Genomic DNA, 17104 nt, shown 5'->3' with positions numbered 1-17104 from the left:
TACCACATTCAAGGACTTGGGAAGATCTGGGAATATTCATTTGTTTTTTCTTCTTTACAAAGTTAACCCGAATGTATCTTCGTTTAATAACAGTAGCTTTTTATCTTATTCTGGTTACTGTAACCATGTACAACACTATACTTCCTAGTACATTAACATTCTCAACAAGTACTCCCAAGTCCAAATCCGTTAGGGAAAAAAAAAAAAAATCCGTTAGAGAAGTGGCTTTGTTTTGTGTGTGGTGATGGGTGGCTTGGTTGATGTATTTGAAAGAAAAACAGGTAAGTGGATGTTCACACAATAATCCGAATGATCAAAGGCTCCGTGAGACCAAAAACCAAGTCTGCACCGCACATGCAGTCCATGGATGTTAAAAATAGACATTAATAATAACCAGCATTTAACATTTTACCTTTATGAGGTGTTTCTTTATCTAATTTTCTTTACTAGACTAATCATGATGAGGAAACTGATTCTGCAGAAATGTAGCAGGTTACTTAAAAATAAGATACGGGCTTCCCTGGTGGCGCAGTGGTTGAGAGTCCGGCTGCCGATGCAGGGGACACAGGTTCGTGCCCCGGTCTGGGAGGATCCCGCGTGTCGCGGAGCGGCTGGGCCCGTGAGCCATGGCCACTGGGCCTGCGCGTCCGGAGCCTGTGCTCCGCAACGGGAGGGGCCCCAGCGGTGAGAGGCCCGTGTACCGCAAAAAAACAAAAACAAACAAAAAAAAACCCCTCATAACAAAAATAAGATACTATTTTCAATGACTGTTAAACTGATTTTTAAAGAGGTAACTAGTGGGTTGGCCACAAACTTCGTTCGGGGTTTTCATGGCGCTACGGAAAAACCTGAATGAACTTTTTGGCCAACCCAATATTTAGTTTCCTTCGGCCGGACTCAAGACCTCACTTCCTTCTCTGGCAAATATTACAGGGAATCTAAGTGATCTCAGTTATACATCTATACTGTTGTGAAAACGTGTTAAGGAAACCTAATCCAAAATTGGAGTTGGGAAGCCACGAAGGGAGGGCTGTCGCACGTGCCACGCGTGACAGCTTGTATAGTTCAGCAGGAAGGAGGAAGAGATCCTCTCTCACCTGGCAACAGTAAGCTGCCCTAATCTTCAGCCAATGAGAAGCCGCCACCACTTCAAAATCTCATTCTCCTCCAGTGAACTTTGGTTCAAAACAACCCCTCCCCATTTGTTCTCCAGACTTGCTTATGTTTCAACATAGTTGGCTTATCCCAAATTGCAAGTCCTTTGCTTTTCCCATATAAACTAATTTTTGCTTAAGGAAAATTGCTCTGTTTAAGGTTTAAGGTTTGCTCTGTTTAAGGTTTACACTGTGTATCACTACCAGACACCTAAGGAGCACTGGTGATATGCAGACATTACAGTATTTTTTAGTTGAAGAAATGTGATGTGTTGATTTCAGTTTCTAAAGAATGGGTGAAAGTTGCCAGGGATAAAAGTTTGCATACCTAAAAGTCAATTAAAAAATTAAATATGTAATTAAGGCAGCTCCTCTTAATCTGTGGCAGGAGGTACCCAATATGCCTGGGTGGGTTTTGTGGGTATGGCTGGGTCCGAGTGTCAGGCTGTGGCCATGTGGTGTGGAGAGGTAGCATACTAGAAAGCTCCTCAAAGACAGCCGGGAGAACCTTAGCTGCCTTCTACTCCTTGGAAATTTAGAGAAATCTCAGAAGGCTTTGGAATACTACATGTCACAGGGTAGGGATTTGAAGAAATTTCACCCACATATCAAGGGGCAGAAAGATCACGTGTTTCCTCCCCATTGTATCTGAGTTACGTGCTTAAACAAACATGAACTAAACACTGCAGTAGAGCCAATGACTAAGGAAATCGACAGGAATAAGGAGGTCTGAGTCCTAGTCCTGGCTTTTCTGTGAACTTGGTTCAGGACCTTGGAACACCACTTATCCTTTCTACTCATAAGCTCATTGCAGTGAGAGTTGGCAATCTGTAAGTACTCCTTCAGGTCGAATATTCTAGGATCCTGGCTGTCAAGATGTGCTGGGTTCCTTTAAGATACCTCAAGAAGAGAAGAGCCTCATGCCCTACTGGGAGCCTGGAAAATCCCGAACTCTTCCCAGGCATTCGTTTGAAAAGCCTTATTCCTGAACTCGTGTCCTTTAAAAAAAAATTTTTTTTGTTTATTTTGGACAAAAATTGTATATATTTCAGGTGCACAATGTGATGTTTTGATGTACGTATACACTGAAATGATTACCTCAATCAAAGCAGCATACCCATCGCGTCTCATAGTTACCTGTGTGTGCAGGTGTGTGTGGTGAAAACGCGTGGGACCTACTCTCTTAGCAAATCTCTAGTATATACCACATTACCATTAACTGTAGTCACCATGTTGTACGTTAGTCTCCAGAACTTATAACTGCGTGTTTGTTCCCTTTGCTGATCTTGTGTTCCTGACTGTGCTGTTCTGCTCCTAGCTCCACACCCAGCACATTGCCCTCAACTTAACATGTGTTCCTCTAACCAAATCTGTCTCTTTCTATCCCCAAGCTTCAACTATGACCCTCTTTCACTGAAAGGTCTTTAGATATTCTTGTGAACTCTTGAACCTCCAGCTAGTATATACCTTACTTCTCATACTCCCGAAACGTATATTTCTGACCGAGTCCTGAGCCTTTGGTCATGTGAATTGTGACGTGCACTTGCCACACTTGATTATTTTGTGTCATTCCTTTCCTGATCTGTGCCCTCACGAGCAGTGCTCTCAGTGTCTGCCTGATTTTGAGGAAGATTTTCCGGCTGACCCACCAAGCACCTGCCCTCAAATCCCTGACCAGGCCTTGGGGACTCTCAGACACAGAGCTGGGGGCGGGGTGTGTGTGTGAGTGTGTGTGTCTGCAGGTATATCTGCCATTGGCAGATGTGTGTGTAAATGACAGTGGACTTTTCTGGCCTGGAGAGGTGGGTACCAAGTGATATATCTCAATTTTTCCTTTTATGGATCATGCTTTTGGTGTCAAGTCTTATGAACTCTGCCTAGTCTTACATTTTTTTTGCGGTACGCAGGCCTCTCACCGCCGCGGCCTCTCCCGTTGCGGAGCACAGGCTGCGGACGCGCAGGCTCAGCGGCCATGGCTCACGGGCCCAGCCGCTCCGTGGCACGTGGGATTTTCCCGGACCGGGGCATGAACCCGTGTCCCCTGCATCGGCAGGCGGACTCAACCACTGCGCCACCAGGGAAGCCCTTCTTTTGTATTTTTTTCTACAAGTTTGTAGTTTTAAGTTTTATATTTAAATCTTTGATCCATTTTGAGTTAATTTTTACATAAAGTGTGATGTTTAGGTCAAGGTTTATTGAAAGTCGTGACTAACGGAGATTAGGCCTCCTTTTATATCATTCTAACAAGAAAGGGGAGAGATGTCTTGTTACTGCCCGGTGTGGAGGAGGTCCAGACTCCTCACATGGTCCCCACTGACACTGTGTATGTGTGTGGTCAGGGAGAGGACATGGTGGATGGCTCATCGCCTTGGGGATGTAAGTCCCAGCTCCCTACTCTGCCTTCTCTGACACCACCCTAGTATGATAGGGGGTCGAGGGTCCTCCCTACAGCCTAACAAGGCTGAAGGTCTAAGTGTCCCACCAGGCCGTTGCTGGCAAGGGGAGTCATGGAGCCATGCGTTTTCTCTGTGGTGTTTGGCTGGAGTAGAACTGTTGTTGTCTAAACGTATCTGTCTTGCCAGATTGTCCCTTTCCCAGTTCTCTGGCTAGAGATAGCAGGCCCTTGGTTGGTGCCTTTTGTTTTCTGGGCCTCTTGGTGTTTCCAGGTTCCTGGCTTCTTCAGATCCAAGTCTGATATATACAAGGCAAAAAGAAAACCCAAGGAACTCAAAATCATGTTGTTCCTGGGGTCCCCAAATCCCTCATCTTTTTTTTCTCTACCATTTTAAGTCTTCTTGTGTTTGTTTTCTATATAACATTAAAGGTTTTTTTGTTTGTTTGTTTTTTCTTGCATTTAGTGGGAAGAATAGGGAGAAGTATGTTTATTTCATCTTCCTACAAGTGGAAAACTCCACTATTTACTTATATATTAATCTAGCATTTTTATGCTTTGTTTAGGTTTTGATGTTTAGTTCACCTGGAGTTTGTTTTGATATAATTTAGCTTTATTTTATTTTCTCACCCTGTTGGTCCTTTCTTTCTATGTCATTTATTAAGCAACACACTCATTTCCTGTGGATTTGAAATGCCACTATTGTAATGATTCAAATTCTGTATTTCCTCATTTAAAAAAATTTTTGTCTTAGTTCCTAGTCTAGTACTACATTTTAAATCATGAAATTAACATCTAGTGAGACGTTTCCCCTTGATGACTTTTTCAAAATATGTCTATGGCTATTCTTTCATATTTATTCCTCCAGGGGAAACTTAAGATCACTTTGGCAATTTTCTTTTTTTTCATCATTTCATTTATTTATTTAGTTGGTATATTCTTTTATTGCTAAAATGGCATATTTTATGTTATGTATATTTCTTGTGTCTGATGGAGATTTTCGTGAACATCAGAGGTGAAAAAAAAAAGAAAAGGAAAAAATCTCTCCTAGTCTTTGCAGATTGACTCTGTTCTGAAGCCCTCCTTTAACACTTAGCCAGACTTTCACTGAGTCTAAGATCTACCCAAGGTCAAAGCTTGAGTTCTGAGGTCTTTTCTGAGCATGCATCTTGCCCTGGGCATGTGCATGGTTTTCTAAATTTCTCCATAAATATGGGTGCTTTTAATTGCTCCAATTTCACAAAGAAACTCTCTCCCCGTTTTTTTCTCCTAAGACCAGCTATCTGTTGTCTCAACTGTAATCTCTTTGAATGGTTTATCTACTTTGCAATGTTTTCAAATGATGCCCACTGCTTTTCTAGCCTCGGTGAATTCCAGCTTAGGCAAAACAGATATGAGGATTTTGCATCACTCCTTCAGGTAGCCCCCCAGTCAAGTTATAAAGATTTACACAATAATTTGCAAATAAATTCTGCTCTGCTTCCTTTGGAACCAGGGACTAGGGTGCTCCAACTGGGAATGGAGGCTACTGTCTTCAACTGTGGCTGAGCCAGAGAAGGGGGCGGGGCGATGGCGAGTTAAATGCCTAGAAGCTTTTCTACTGTTTTTAAGTTAACTTTTTCTGGATTCTGTGTTCACTTGGTTAATGTAAACCTATGACTGTTTTCCATAGTTCTGACAAAGTTTCTGCTTATTTCTAGATATTTCTGTGGCAGAATTTGGAGCTTGGAGGCGCCAACGTAGTCACTTGGCTGCCATCACTCTGGGCAGTTTCTTAAAAAGCAAATCTGAGTCATTTTATAGATTAATGTTGGGAAATTTATCTTACTATGCTTTTCATGAGTAACGAGAGGAGTAATAAACAGTGGAGTACAATTTAGCTGTCAAAAGAAACGAGGGAAATCTCAGCCATGGAGTCATTTCTAGGATATATTTTTAAATGAGAAAAGGAAGGTGGTGAAAGCATAAAGGTTTGGCATCACGTATCTGGAAAAGGGGGTGTGTGGGGATGCTGCTGTGTATGCATGTTTCCTTATAATAAGAAAAAATGGTATGTTTATAAAAATTTTAAAAGTTAGCTATAGGGAGGGAGGAAATACATGTGTAGGGGATATGTAGAAGCTAGACATAACGGGATATACCTTATCTTGTAGATTTGATGTTATAACCAGATACTTATTTTAAATCACGATGAAACAAAATTTTACAAGTAAAAGGAAAACTATAAAAGTGAAAGTAAAATAAAGCAAATAGACCTAGAAACAAAGAGCACCCTGGTAGCAATTAACATCCTTCATGCACAGACTGTGGTCTTTTTTTCTACCAAAAAAAACCCAATCAGACTTTCATAGAGAAATGGCTAATTTTAGATATTTAAATTTGCAAGATGAAACTGCAATATCTTGTGTTACCAGATAGCAAAGAAGCTATCAAAGAAAAGGTTTTGTCAAAATATCCCCAATCAGCCAGAGACAGGATAATTTGTGCATCAATAGGGATAATAACTGAAATGGATAGAAAGACATAAAATATGTTTAAACCTGTGTATTTAAAATGATCTTTATCCCCTTAAAATAACCCTTACTGATCACCTGTGGCAGGTGCTATGGACCAGCTCATTATTTTGAAAACTGGTGAATATGGAGAATAATCAAGCATTTATCCTGCCTGTTGTTTTTTTCTTTTTAAAATAAGATTTGTATCTTACTGATGAATAAATGAATAGCTGATTATGATAAATTTCCCTTTATAGAATATTTTAGCTAATAGTCAAATTTTTAAAATGATAGAATGATAGAATCATTTTGCAACCCTCAAAGAATTAATAGATCTACACAATGATCACTAACAGTTGGTATCATAAAAAGAGAGAGAATTAGATATTATGTCCCTCCAAATGAAAGTAACAATATTATCAACAAGATTACCAAGTTTCTAGATTTATCTACTAATATATAGGAAGTATAGGGCATTCAGGAAAATTTTAAATAGCAACATAAGATTGCAATCTGCAAAATCCAGACTAAGAAACTTTATAAAACAAACAACAAAAATTCTTCAAAATAAAATATATTTGTAAAGAAAATGGAGAAGGGGAACCGTGTAAGACACAAGCAATACTTTTAACTAGTTGAAAACAGACTGAAATCTATAAGGTGATTAGGGAAATGTGAACACTGACTGGATATTTGTTGATATTAAGAATTTAGTGTTAATTTTTTAGGTCTGATAGTGAAATTGGGGTTGTGTTGTAAACAAAAATTTCTTATATTTCAGAGGTACACACTGAAATATTTATAGATGAAATGATATGGTGTCAGGGGTAGGACATAAATGAGTATAAAAAAGAAAAGATAGGCCATATATCAATAACTGGTGATGAGTAAATCAGATTTATTATGCTATTCTCTCTACTTTTATATATGTTTGAAAATGTCCATAATGAAGTTTTAAAAATGACAGGGAAATAAATTTTCAAACAAAAGCTATGAAAAGCCACACTAAAGATGTATGTGTACTTCAGGCAAAAGTGAAAAGATCTTGGATGAAAGGTCAGAAATACAGAAAGGAATAAACATAAATGAAAAGTATATATTTGTTGGTAAATATAAATGAATATTGACTGTCTAAAACAATGATTAGGTATCTTGTGGGTTTAAAACATAAATACACCAAAATGGTATATGAATTATGATAAAGTAAATGGAGTTAAAGTGTCATAAAGCAGTATTTATCAAATTTTTAATATATGAATCATCTAGGGATCTTGTTAAATTGTAGATTTTGACCAAAAGGCCTGGAGTGGGGCTGGAGATTTTAAATTTTAACAAGCTCCCAGGTGATTTTTTATGCCGCTGGTCTAACAACACACTAAGAAGCAAGGTAAAGGAAGAGGTAAAAATACTAACTTTTATTAGACTTTGATATGTCAAATATGCTTGCTGTAATCTTTATTATAACAACAAAGAGTGGTAAAATAATGTAAAACTACTAAGATAGATAATAGTGAGAGAAATGGAATAAAAAAATATAATCAATCTAAAAGGAACATAGAAAAAGTGAAACAAGTAGAAAGCCAGTAGTTAGATGGTAAATTCAAACCTAAACATTTCAGTAGTTATATTAAGTGTTTGTGGACTAGATGTTCCAATTAAAAGACACAGATTGTCAGACTGAGAAAACCCAATTATATGGTGCTTATAAGAAATATTTAAAATACATGATACAGAAATGTTGAAAGTAAAAAAAAAAAAAAAACACAAAAAGCAAACAAAAAAGTTCCATGAAAACACTAACGAAAATAAAGCTGTGATAAATATCAGAAAAGTCAAACCTCGGTAAAAATATTACTGGCGAAAAAGAGGAACATTTTATAAACTTGCAGTCTTCATGTTACCAGGATGATTTTGACAAAGTGGACAAGTGAACTTTTCTAACAGTTAAAGCTGTTAGGCTGCCTCAGGAAGTAGCAAGTTATTCATTAAACTATGCTCCAACCACTATAAACTCACTTTCTCCAAACATACAGGCTCCTTTGTAATTCTATTTAGATGTAAACAGAATCTTTCTAAAATGAAATATTTTTCAAGGTGAAGTGGGCTACACTGGGAAATAGTGATTTCTAACCACATATAACCCTGGTTAGGACTGCATCTTATTCTTGCTTAGCAGAGTGCCTGACACATAGTAGGAGCTCAACGTAGAAGTTTCTATGTTGAGTAAATTGACAAATGGAAAGGAAAGAGGGCTCCTAAAGCTCTCTCCAACCTTGAAATTCTTGGGATCCCCATTTACGATGTAGTGTTAAAAAATGATTAAAGAAGACAATTTAGGTGATACTAACAAACTAAGGGGGCGAACTATGAAGTGGAGTCTTCTTTCAGAGAACTGCAGAATGGGGTGGAAGGCGGGAAGCTTTTATAGGATAAAGAATAAAAGAACAAGGGAGAACAATGTCAGCATCATGGCAGAGTGAGATGTTTCCTTTGTCCCTCCCTTTCAATCTACAACCAGTAAAACATCCACAACTCAAAAAAGGCGCCTCTGTCCAACATACCAGGATGCCAGATAATTCCACATATCTGTACATTTAAAGATGGGTGGAACAGATAGAGGAGACAAAACCATGGGAACAGTGGAGGCTGTGCCTGCAATCCTGGTCCCCTGGCCATGGCAGCTGAGCCTGAAGCCCCAGAGAACCCAGGATCAGCAGGAAAGGCGGTGCACACAACGCCAGCCCCCTGACGGTTGCCTGCAGTGGTGGCATCCAGGAACCCGATAACACCGGACAAGGCAGAGGCACCCATGACCCTGGCTTCCCCTCTCCCCATTTCTCTCTCTCTGTGGCGGCAGAGCCTGCAACTCAGAAGATCTTGAACGCAGCAGAAGTGCCCACCATCCTAGTGCCCCAGGCAGCAATGCCAGCAACACCAGCCGCAGCAAGGCACCAACAATCCCAGGGGCACAAAAGCAGTGATAATAAGAGCACTTGGTGAAACCTCTGACAGAGGTGGTGGAGGGTTGGAAAGTGAGGGCTTTCAAATACAACCAGAGACAGCTCAGATAAGGGAAGCCAAAATGTTAGGCTATAGTGCCACTTACTGAGAAATAAAAGAAAGGCCTCTAATTTCTAATCTGTTGAATCTTTAGATTCAAGTTAGGAAAAAAGCTTTATCTAAAGTAGAAACATGTTCACTACTTTAAAGGCACCAGCAAGGGAACAACTCATCAAACACCATGAGGCACCACAATAACACTGTATCACTAAAAGAAAATGACAATTCTTCAGAATCCAAACTTAAAGTCATGGAATATCTGACTTTTTGAATCTGTTAGAGAGTTCAAAATAGCTGTCATGAAGAAACTTGACAAACTACAAGAAAACTAAGAGAGGCAATTTCATGAGCTCAGGAATAAAATTAGTGAACAGAAGTAATACTTTACCAAAGAAATTGAAATTCTAAAAAAGAACCAAACAGATATTCTGGAGCTAAAGAACTCAATAAATGAGATGAAGAATGCATTTAAAAGCATTGGAAATAAAGCAGGGCATATGGAAGAGGGAAATAGTGAGCTTGAAATAGAAATCTAGAAATGAGACAGGTAGAAGGGAAAAGATAATTAAGATCTAAAAATATGAGGAAATTCTCTAAAAACAATCTTGACTCTTTTAGAAAGGGCAACATTAGGGTAATGGGTATCACAGAAGGAGAAGAGAGCAGAGAGTTTATTTCACGAAAAAATAGCTGAGAGCCTCCCAAACCTTAATTTTTTTAAGCTTAATTTTTTCCCACAATAAATTCTGAAAGAAGGTGTGTATTTTACACTCACAAGGCCTGTCAGTTCAAACTAGGTATATTTCAAGTGTTCAGGAGTCACACGTGGCTAGTGGCTCCTCTTAACAGACAGCACAGATCTATTACATACCTCAGTTCAAACGGAGACAGGGGGGAGTCCCATTTTAACATGTTAACTAGCTCATACAATAATGCAAGTGAAAACAAAATGATTGATCAATACGAATTGGTGTTTTCTAACCTTCACCAAACTGTAAATTCCGCTTATTTGTCTGTTGTACCCACATTTTACCAGAAGAGGGCGCTCGGAGCTGGCAAGACGGCTTAAACCTTGAAGTACTAGCGACTTAGCACTCATCAACTGGATTGGCTGGATATAAAAACCAATACACTGGTTTAGTTAGGAAAAGTCATACTCTTTACAAAAAACAATACCTTATGAAAGTATTAAATGCTAATTATATAATTTTTTAGAATTGTGATGAGTAGAATTTAAATCAATTAATGCATCACCCATAGTCCTACGGAAACACAATTACAAACACTTTTTACTACATTCTGTTCCAGGCCCTTTTCTGTACATAGGATTTAATTCCATGTAATTGTAGTCATATTAAGGAGAATGTAGGGTTCAGAGAGATTTGAGCATGTTTCAAAGCTAGTGAGATTGATCAACCAGGGTGAAAAAAAGTTTGAAGAACTTGCACTATTAATAAAGAAATTTCAGTACCGATAGAATAAAATTTCTGACAAAGTGAGGAGCCAGAGACACATAGTCATATGCATTCTATGTATATAACGTACACACACACACACACATACATATATATGTTCGTACTTGGCCTTGGAGATCATATTATATAATAGGTTATATATAATATGAAGACCAGAGAAAATGGAGTATAGATGACATAGATTTGGTGGCAGGAAGTGGATAGAGTTTCTATCTTTCATTTCTTCCTTCCTTCCTTCCTTCCTTCCTTTCTTTTTTTTTTTTTTTTTTCCTCCTGTGTAGTAGGAGAGAATTTCCTGTGCTGAGAATGAGAATGAGGGGGTAAGGTTGGAAGTCTGAGGAGTGTGAAATAAGAAGCAAAGTTCTATTTTACAACCAAAAAGTGGGATTTAGAAGCCAGTGGAGAATGGTGACAGTTTGGAGAAATGGCCAAGGGAAATGATGAAGGGGACTGACTAGGAACTGCTGAGTACCGTGGATCGAGAGAGCAGCTGGGATTGGATTCTCTGCATTTATGGTGGCATCAATCTTCACGAATGCCTGCTTTTCAGCAGCTGCATCAGCAACCCATACGTAGAGGCAGAAGATCTGAATGGTTGGAAGTGATCCATTGTTGGAGTTTAGATGGGCATGTGTAGCAGAGTCAAAGGGCCAGAACGAAAGAAAGAGAATAAGTGAGGTACCATGACATCTTGATATGAGGCCCAGGAGTAAGGGAGTAACATTCTTGAAGAAGAGGGAAAAGTTTTCCAAGAGATCATAGTGATCAGGGTGCAGGGATCAGGAAATGAGGGAGTGAGTGTAAAGAATAAAAGCTTTTGGTCAGAAGGAGGATATTTTAGATATGGAAAAGGACTGAAGCCCAAGGAGTAGATGAGAAGTGCAGTGCAAAGGAAGATGACTGTAGTTTAGGGTCAAGGACTTTGAACACTTGGTGGTCTAAAGTGTCATTTATGTGGGCCTTGAGTCCCAGAACATGACCGAAGGCGTTGTTGTGGAGGTTTACATTAACAGCAAAGAAAAACAGATCTGGGAAGGGCAAAGATCTTATGATGCTAATCTCGAAGGAATCCTTGAGTAATCAGGAATTTGTGTCAATTTCTAGGCATAGAATTTGGTAATGCCACAAAGGCTCCTAGAGCAAAATGAGAAAGAGTATTCTTTCAAGGTAATAAATTTGAACTGTTTTCAGGCCTCGCACCCTGGGATTTAAGTGCATCAGATAGATTTGGGTTAGAAATAAGTTTTTGATTCTCTTGCTAGCTGTGTGGCTTGAACAAATTACATATCAACTCTGAAACTTAGTTTCCCTATCTGTAAAATGGGGATAATAATATAATCTATTTCAAAAATTTACAGTACCTTTTTCATAGAAAATATTCGATAAATGATAGTTGTCGTAGTCAAAACTAAGGGAAGAAAAAAAAAAAACTCAGACATGTTTATTGATAAAAGGCAGAACATATTCAGACTGGAAGGATGTTCTGAGTTTATCAGCAATAACAACTTCAATTATGGGCAAAGAGAAACAGAAAGAAGCCAGGAGTTGTTCCAGATCAAACTGCAGGAATATCAGGTTCTCTAACTCTTTGCTAGAACCTGTAGCGTCCTCCCCTTTCCTTCCCTTCCCCTCTCCCTCCTCCCCTCCCCTCCTTTCTTCTCTTCTCTTTTCCTTTTCTCTTGACAGGTTTAAGGGTTAACAGTTTTCTCTTTATGCAGCATAAATCTGGTTTCCTCATTTCCAATCATTTGACCTTCTTATGCCCTCTAGCAGTTTTACTTTCTCTTCTCATGACAGCTCTTCAGACATTTGGAGACAGTGACTATCTCCCTGATGGTTCACTTCTCCCACATAGTCGTCTCTGGGTCTTCAGTGTCCTTTTACAACACAGCCCAGGGCCTTGGTACTTCCAATCACCTCTTTGCCGGTGTTAGTCTGTCTCGGTTCCTACGGGCACCTCACCTCCAGGCACCGTCTGAGTTCCACAAAACTGAGTAGTATGGACCATCTGAAGTATGGACGCAGTTCACGCAGTTAAAACCCACATTGATCTTTTATTAAGCTTTCTGTTTGTTTCTCATGCACCATTTTTATGGGCTTCCCCAGAAGTGCAGATGGATTTTACAACAGAAGGCAGGGTTTGCTCTTTTTCCAGGTTATATTTCATTTCGTAGATTTGCCTATCATTTACCTTTGCTGATTTTGGGGATCCTGATTCTGGCAAATTGAATGTATGTGCAGGTTTGAAGAGCACTGGCTAAGGCTCAGGTGACTGACTCCTGCATCATTTAGAAGCCTGGAAATTGACTTCACAGTCAGAGCCCCTGAGGCTTGACTCAGGGTGGGAAGGCGGGAGGGAAGGGGGCTATAGACAGCAAGCAGCTTCCTCCTTAGAGAAGATGAGCTGGAGAAAAGGGACATGCAAGCTCCAGGGTTTGTCCTAACACTGACCCTGACAACGTTTTTCTCATCAGAAGAAAAAGTATTGTTCCTTTTTGAGAAAGATTGTTTTTACTTTTCAAGTTGTGCCCTTTCTAATACTTTGAATTTAAGCATTCTTTAGTTTACAAGATAGATGTGCTAGTAAGTGGATTTCTTTTTTAATCTGCTTACTTGGGAGAAGAAAATTGGGCAATCTGTTGATCTACCAAATTCGAGAGCATTGGTCTCTAACTTATTTGGATACATTAAATACGTTGAGTGAACAATAAATTTACTTTGTAAGGAAGGGAAAACTTTTCCTCTACCCCTTAAGTCACTGGCAGGGTCTGAAAATTAATCTGACAAGATAGATTTAACAGGAGAAAAGCATACACGTTTTATTGAATTTTCACATGTCCAAGGGAGCGTTCGCAAGAGAATGAAGACTTGAAGAAATGACCAGAGCCAAAAGCTTTTATACCTTTTAGACAAAGAAACAATAAATCTGTGAAAAATTGACAAGAAGAAGGTGTTTGGACCTGAAGTACTAAATGGTGAAGAAGTAACTGGGAAGATAAGGGCGAGTTTAACAAGGTTTGTTTATACAGATTTCTCGGCTCCAAACTCCCCATCTCTAGGGATAAGAATATCTCCCTTCCTCCTGATACAGGGAGGGAACCTTCACATGAGTTTTATGACCTGTTTCAAGGAAGAAGGACAAGGGGGGAAGGTCAGGAGAATTTTCTAATTCTGCTCTTTTCTCGAACTCCTTCAGCCTCAGGTATTCAATACGCCCAGGTGCCATGTTTCGGGGTTTGTCCCCATCAACCTCCTCTGAAAACTAATTTCCACATAAGAAAGAGTCTGTAAGTAGAACTCACTGTGTGTTCAGGCCAGAGAGCTTTGTCAACACTGACTGTCTTACTGCTGTAACTTCCCACCTTACAGAGGAGGTAGCTAGTAAGTGGCAGGACCAATGGGGCATATTAGGCTTGGCTTTCAGCCCCGCATGTAATTGCCTCTCCAGGTCTTAGACCTGGTTCTTGAGTCAAGGAGAGCCTGGGAACATAGCTGTGCAATGAAAGTGTGCATCGCCTAGAAAGCCAGGTAGGAAGGAGAGTGTCTGTGTAGCCTTGCGCAAGTCAGTTCAGCTCTCTGGGCCTCTGTTCACTCATCCTTTAGACTCTATGTAGTGAAGCCCCCTTGCAGCTCTAAAAATCAAGGTTTTAGCTATGACAACAGAATGTTAATAGGAAAGAACAAAGGACAAATAGGTGAATGAAAAGAAATAGGGCTTCTTCTTTTGTGATATCTGTGTGTGTAGTCTCGGGAGCTCTCCTCTCCTGGAAATATGTAGGTAGTTCTAGGGACAAACCCTTTTGCTAAAGAACAGAACAAATTATAGGAGAGAGAAAAGTCTGCTAGAGCAGGGCAAAGGAGACAGATGCTGCCATCAGTTGCTGTATTCGTAGTGTTGGTGGGAAATGACGTGCCCATTAATCAAGCAGGGCCATGAGGCATAAGGAAAGCCATCAGCCCAGCAGGAAATGGGTTGTCTTCATAAATGCCAGATCTTTTCTGCCCTCTTCCACTCTATTTTAATTGACATGTTCAGTACTTTTTGATTTATAGCAATTAAGAGACAGCTTCTGCCGGTGGAAGCCGGTCAGGGCTTTGAATCTGACACTGAACGAGACGGAGAGGTGCTGTGGGAGTCTGGGCTGTCAGGAGATGACAGCGGCCTGTGGCAGGACTAAGTGCTTTTCACCCAGAGGCAGCGCTGCTAGTGAGATGAGAGCAGGGCGCCTCAAGTTTGCAGACGCAGGGGAATGAGCTGGCAGAAAGAATCACATCACATCTGCCAGAGAAAGTGATCGAAAGCAACAGGACTCGGGCAACTGGCAAAAGGTGACCCTGGATACTTGCCTGCTTCGAGAGCACAGATGATCCTGAAGATTGTGAGAAAGTGGATGAATGTGCCAGGATAAGCCTCGACCCAGTTAAACGATCTCTGTCTGTCTCAGAGTTTAAAAACTCCATCCTTGCCATTTGACCGCTTGCAGATTATTACGAAATTATGTTTCGTACAATGTCTGTAATTTTGGATTTTCAGTGTTCCAGTTTTATTCCTTGGGGAGCTCTGCCAATACTCATCGGAACACTTCTTCAAGCAAGAGACCCGACACTTGATTTTTCCTTACCTCCCATCAGTTCCGAGCCAGATGTTGAAATGAAATAGAGGAAAATCTGCTTCATTCCAGATTCAAAGTGTATATATTGCCGAAAGCCATGCCTGAGGCAGAAAAGCAGTGTATCCATTTCTACATTTTAATCTCCTGGATCATGTTTTTTTTGGCCGCGTTCTTTGTTTAATGTTTCATTCAGTCTGTGACTTCGTAAAAAGAAAGGGTCAGTTTCTCATGGAGGTAATTTCGTTTTGCATTTCTTTATAATCACATGGTAACTATTTGAGATTGCACTCTCAGCAGGAAAACATTTACCATTTTTAAATAAATGTTTACTGCAGTTAAATCAACTTTAGCTTGTTCATCATGAAGCCTTGAAGTTTGTTAAATTTTTATTGAAAACATACCTTATGTCCTAGAAAACAATTCGCTCTTCTAATGCAGATTTCTACATTGTGGAAACTGAGGCCCCCAATGATGAAAGGATCTATCCATGTTACCTCGCTCGTTGATGGCAGACAAGTCTTAGATTTCTCATCCTGACCCCACCCTTGTGCCCTTTCCCACCTGCTGTTCCACCTCTATTTTCAAGGAGAAAAATCTGTTATCCAGCGGTAAGCAATCGATTTCTATGTTCTTATTCAAAATGTGGTCTGGGAACCAGCGCCATGGATCCCCCCCATCCCCGGCAGAGTGTTCAAATACAAAATCCAGCCCAAACCCATGGAATCAGAATCTGCGTTTTAACGCAATTCTTGGAAGAGACATGTGCACATTGAAATCTGTGATGCACTAAGCTCTCAGGTTGGACTTTGACATTTAATTGATAGATCTATTTGGTTAGGGTAGGCTCTCAGGCTTTATAGGATTGGAAAACAATATATGTGCATATGTTTTCATTTCAACTGATAAAGCTGTTTCTTATTCTTTAATTTAGCTTGTTACATGACAAAAGTTTAGCATTATAAGAAAAAAGTTTAGCATTATAGATAACTAAAGAGATGATTACTTAAAATCAAGTACAAATCTAGGGATGATCTCTAATATTACTCTGACTATGGGATAAAGTAAAGCATTTAGGGCCTGTCTTAATTTGGTGTATAATAATAGGGACTGTGATGGTATAAAAAGATTTTTAGAAATAAAATGGGAAACTGGGCTATCTCCTTCCACTGAGAAGTAAGCCACCCATTACAAACTCGATCTTTTTTTTTTTTTTTAACATCTTTATTGGAGTATAATTGCTTTACAGTGTTGTGTTAATTTCTGCTGTATAACAAAGTGAATGACCTATACGTATACATATATCCCCATATCCCCTCCCTTTTGCATCTCCCTCCCACCCTCCCTATCCCACCCCTCTAGGTGGTCACAAAGCACCGAGCTGATCTCCCCATGCGATGCAGCTGAGAAAACCATAATTCAAAAAGAGTCATGTACCACAATGTTCATTGCAGACTCGATCTTAAAACATCCTTTGCAAGCATAGGTTAAAAACAGGGAACGTTTCTTGTCCTGTCTCTTATGTGTGAATTTTCATACCAGTGATAAGAGAAGGTCTGGCATCACAAATTTAAACTGTTTTATTCCTATTGTGGAACGTAGGAGCGGCGCTTACCTTTGCACACTGGATTTTGGTCCATCTCTTATTTTTCCTCCTCTTCATCCATACAGTCTCCACCTTGTCCTCTTTCCTCTCATGATTCCAGGAATTTATTAAAGTGCCTTTTTCTGTAGAACCATTTTTTGTAATATTTCACCAACAGAAACGTCTTTTAAAAAACAAAACGAAACAATCTCAGAATCTTCCCTCCTCCTTAAAACCCCCAATTTTTATAAGATTAAGTAAAAACTTCTTAATAGATCTTCATCTTTTTGAAAAATATTTATTTATTTTTTAATTGAAATATAGTTGGTTTAC

The 17104-nt window shown here is 39.6% G+C and overlaps 1 protein-coding gene across 1 annotated transcript in view; it reads left to right on the top strand.

Moving 5' to 3' along the window:
• The window catches only part of CCDC50 (coiled-coil domain containing 50), an 82100-nt gene extending 65609 nt beyond the window's left edge, over positions 1–16491 (top strand). Inside the window, exon 10 of the mRNA XM_070045462.1 lies at positions 15628–16491. Within this exon, the coding sequence (XP_069901563.1) occupies positions 15628–15649 (22 nt within the window). The 3' untranslated portion in view covers positions 15650–16491. The remainder of the gene's footprint in view (positions 1–15627) is intronic.
• The last annotated feature ends 613 nt before the right edge of the window (positions 16492–17104 follow it).

The sequence above is a fragment of the Globicephala melas genome, chromosome 4 (assembly GCF_963455315.2).
Source record: "Globicephala melas chromosome 4, mGloMel1.2, whole genome shotgun sequence".
Classification (NCBI taxonomy): Eukaryota; Metazoa; Chordata; class Mammalia; order Artiodactyla; family Delphinidae; genus Globicephala; species Globicephala melas.
The sequence above is the reverse complement of the archived record's forward strand: the minus strand, read 5'-3'. Positions and strand labels throughout refer to the sequence as shown.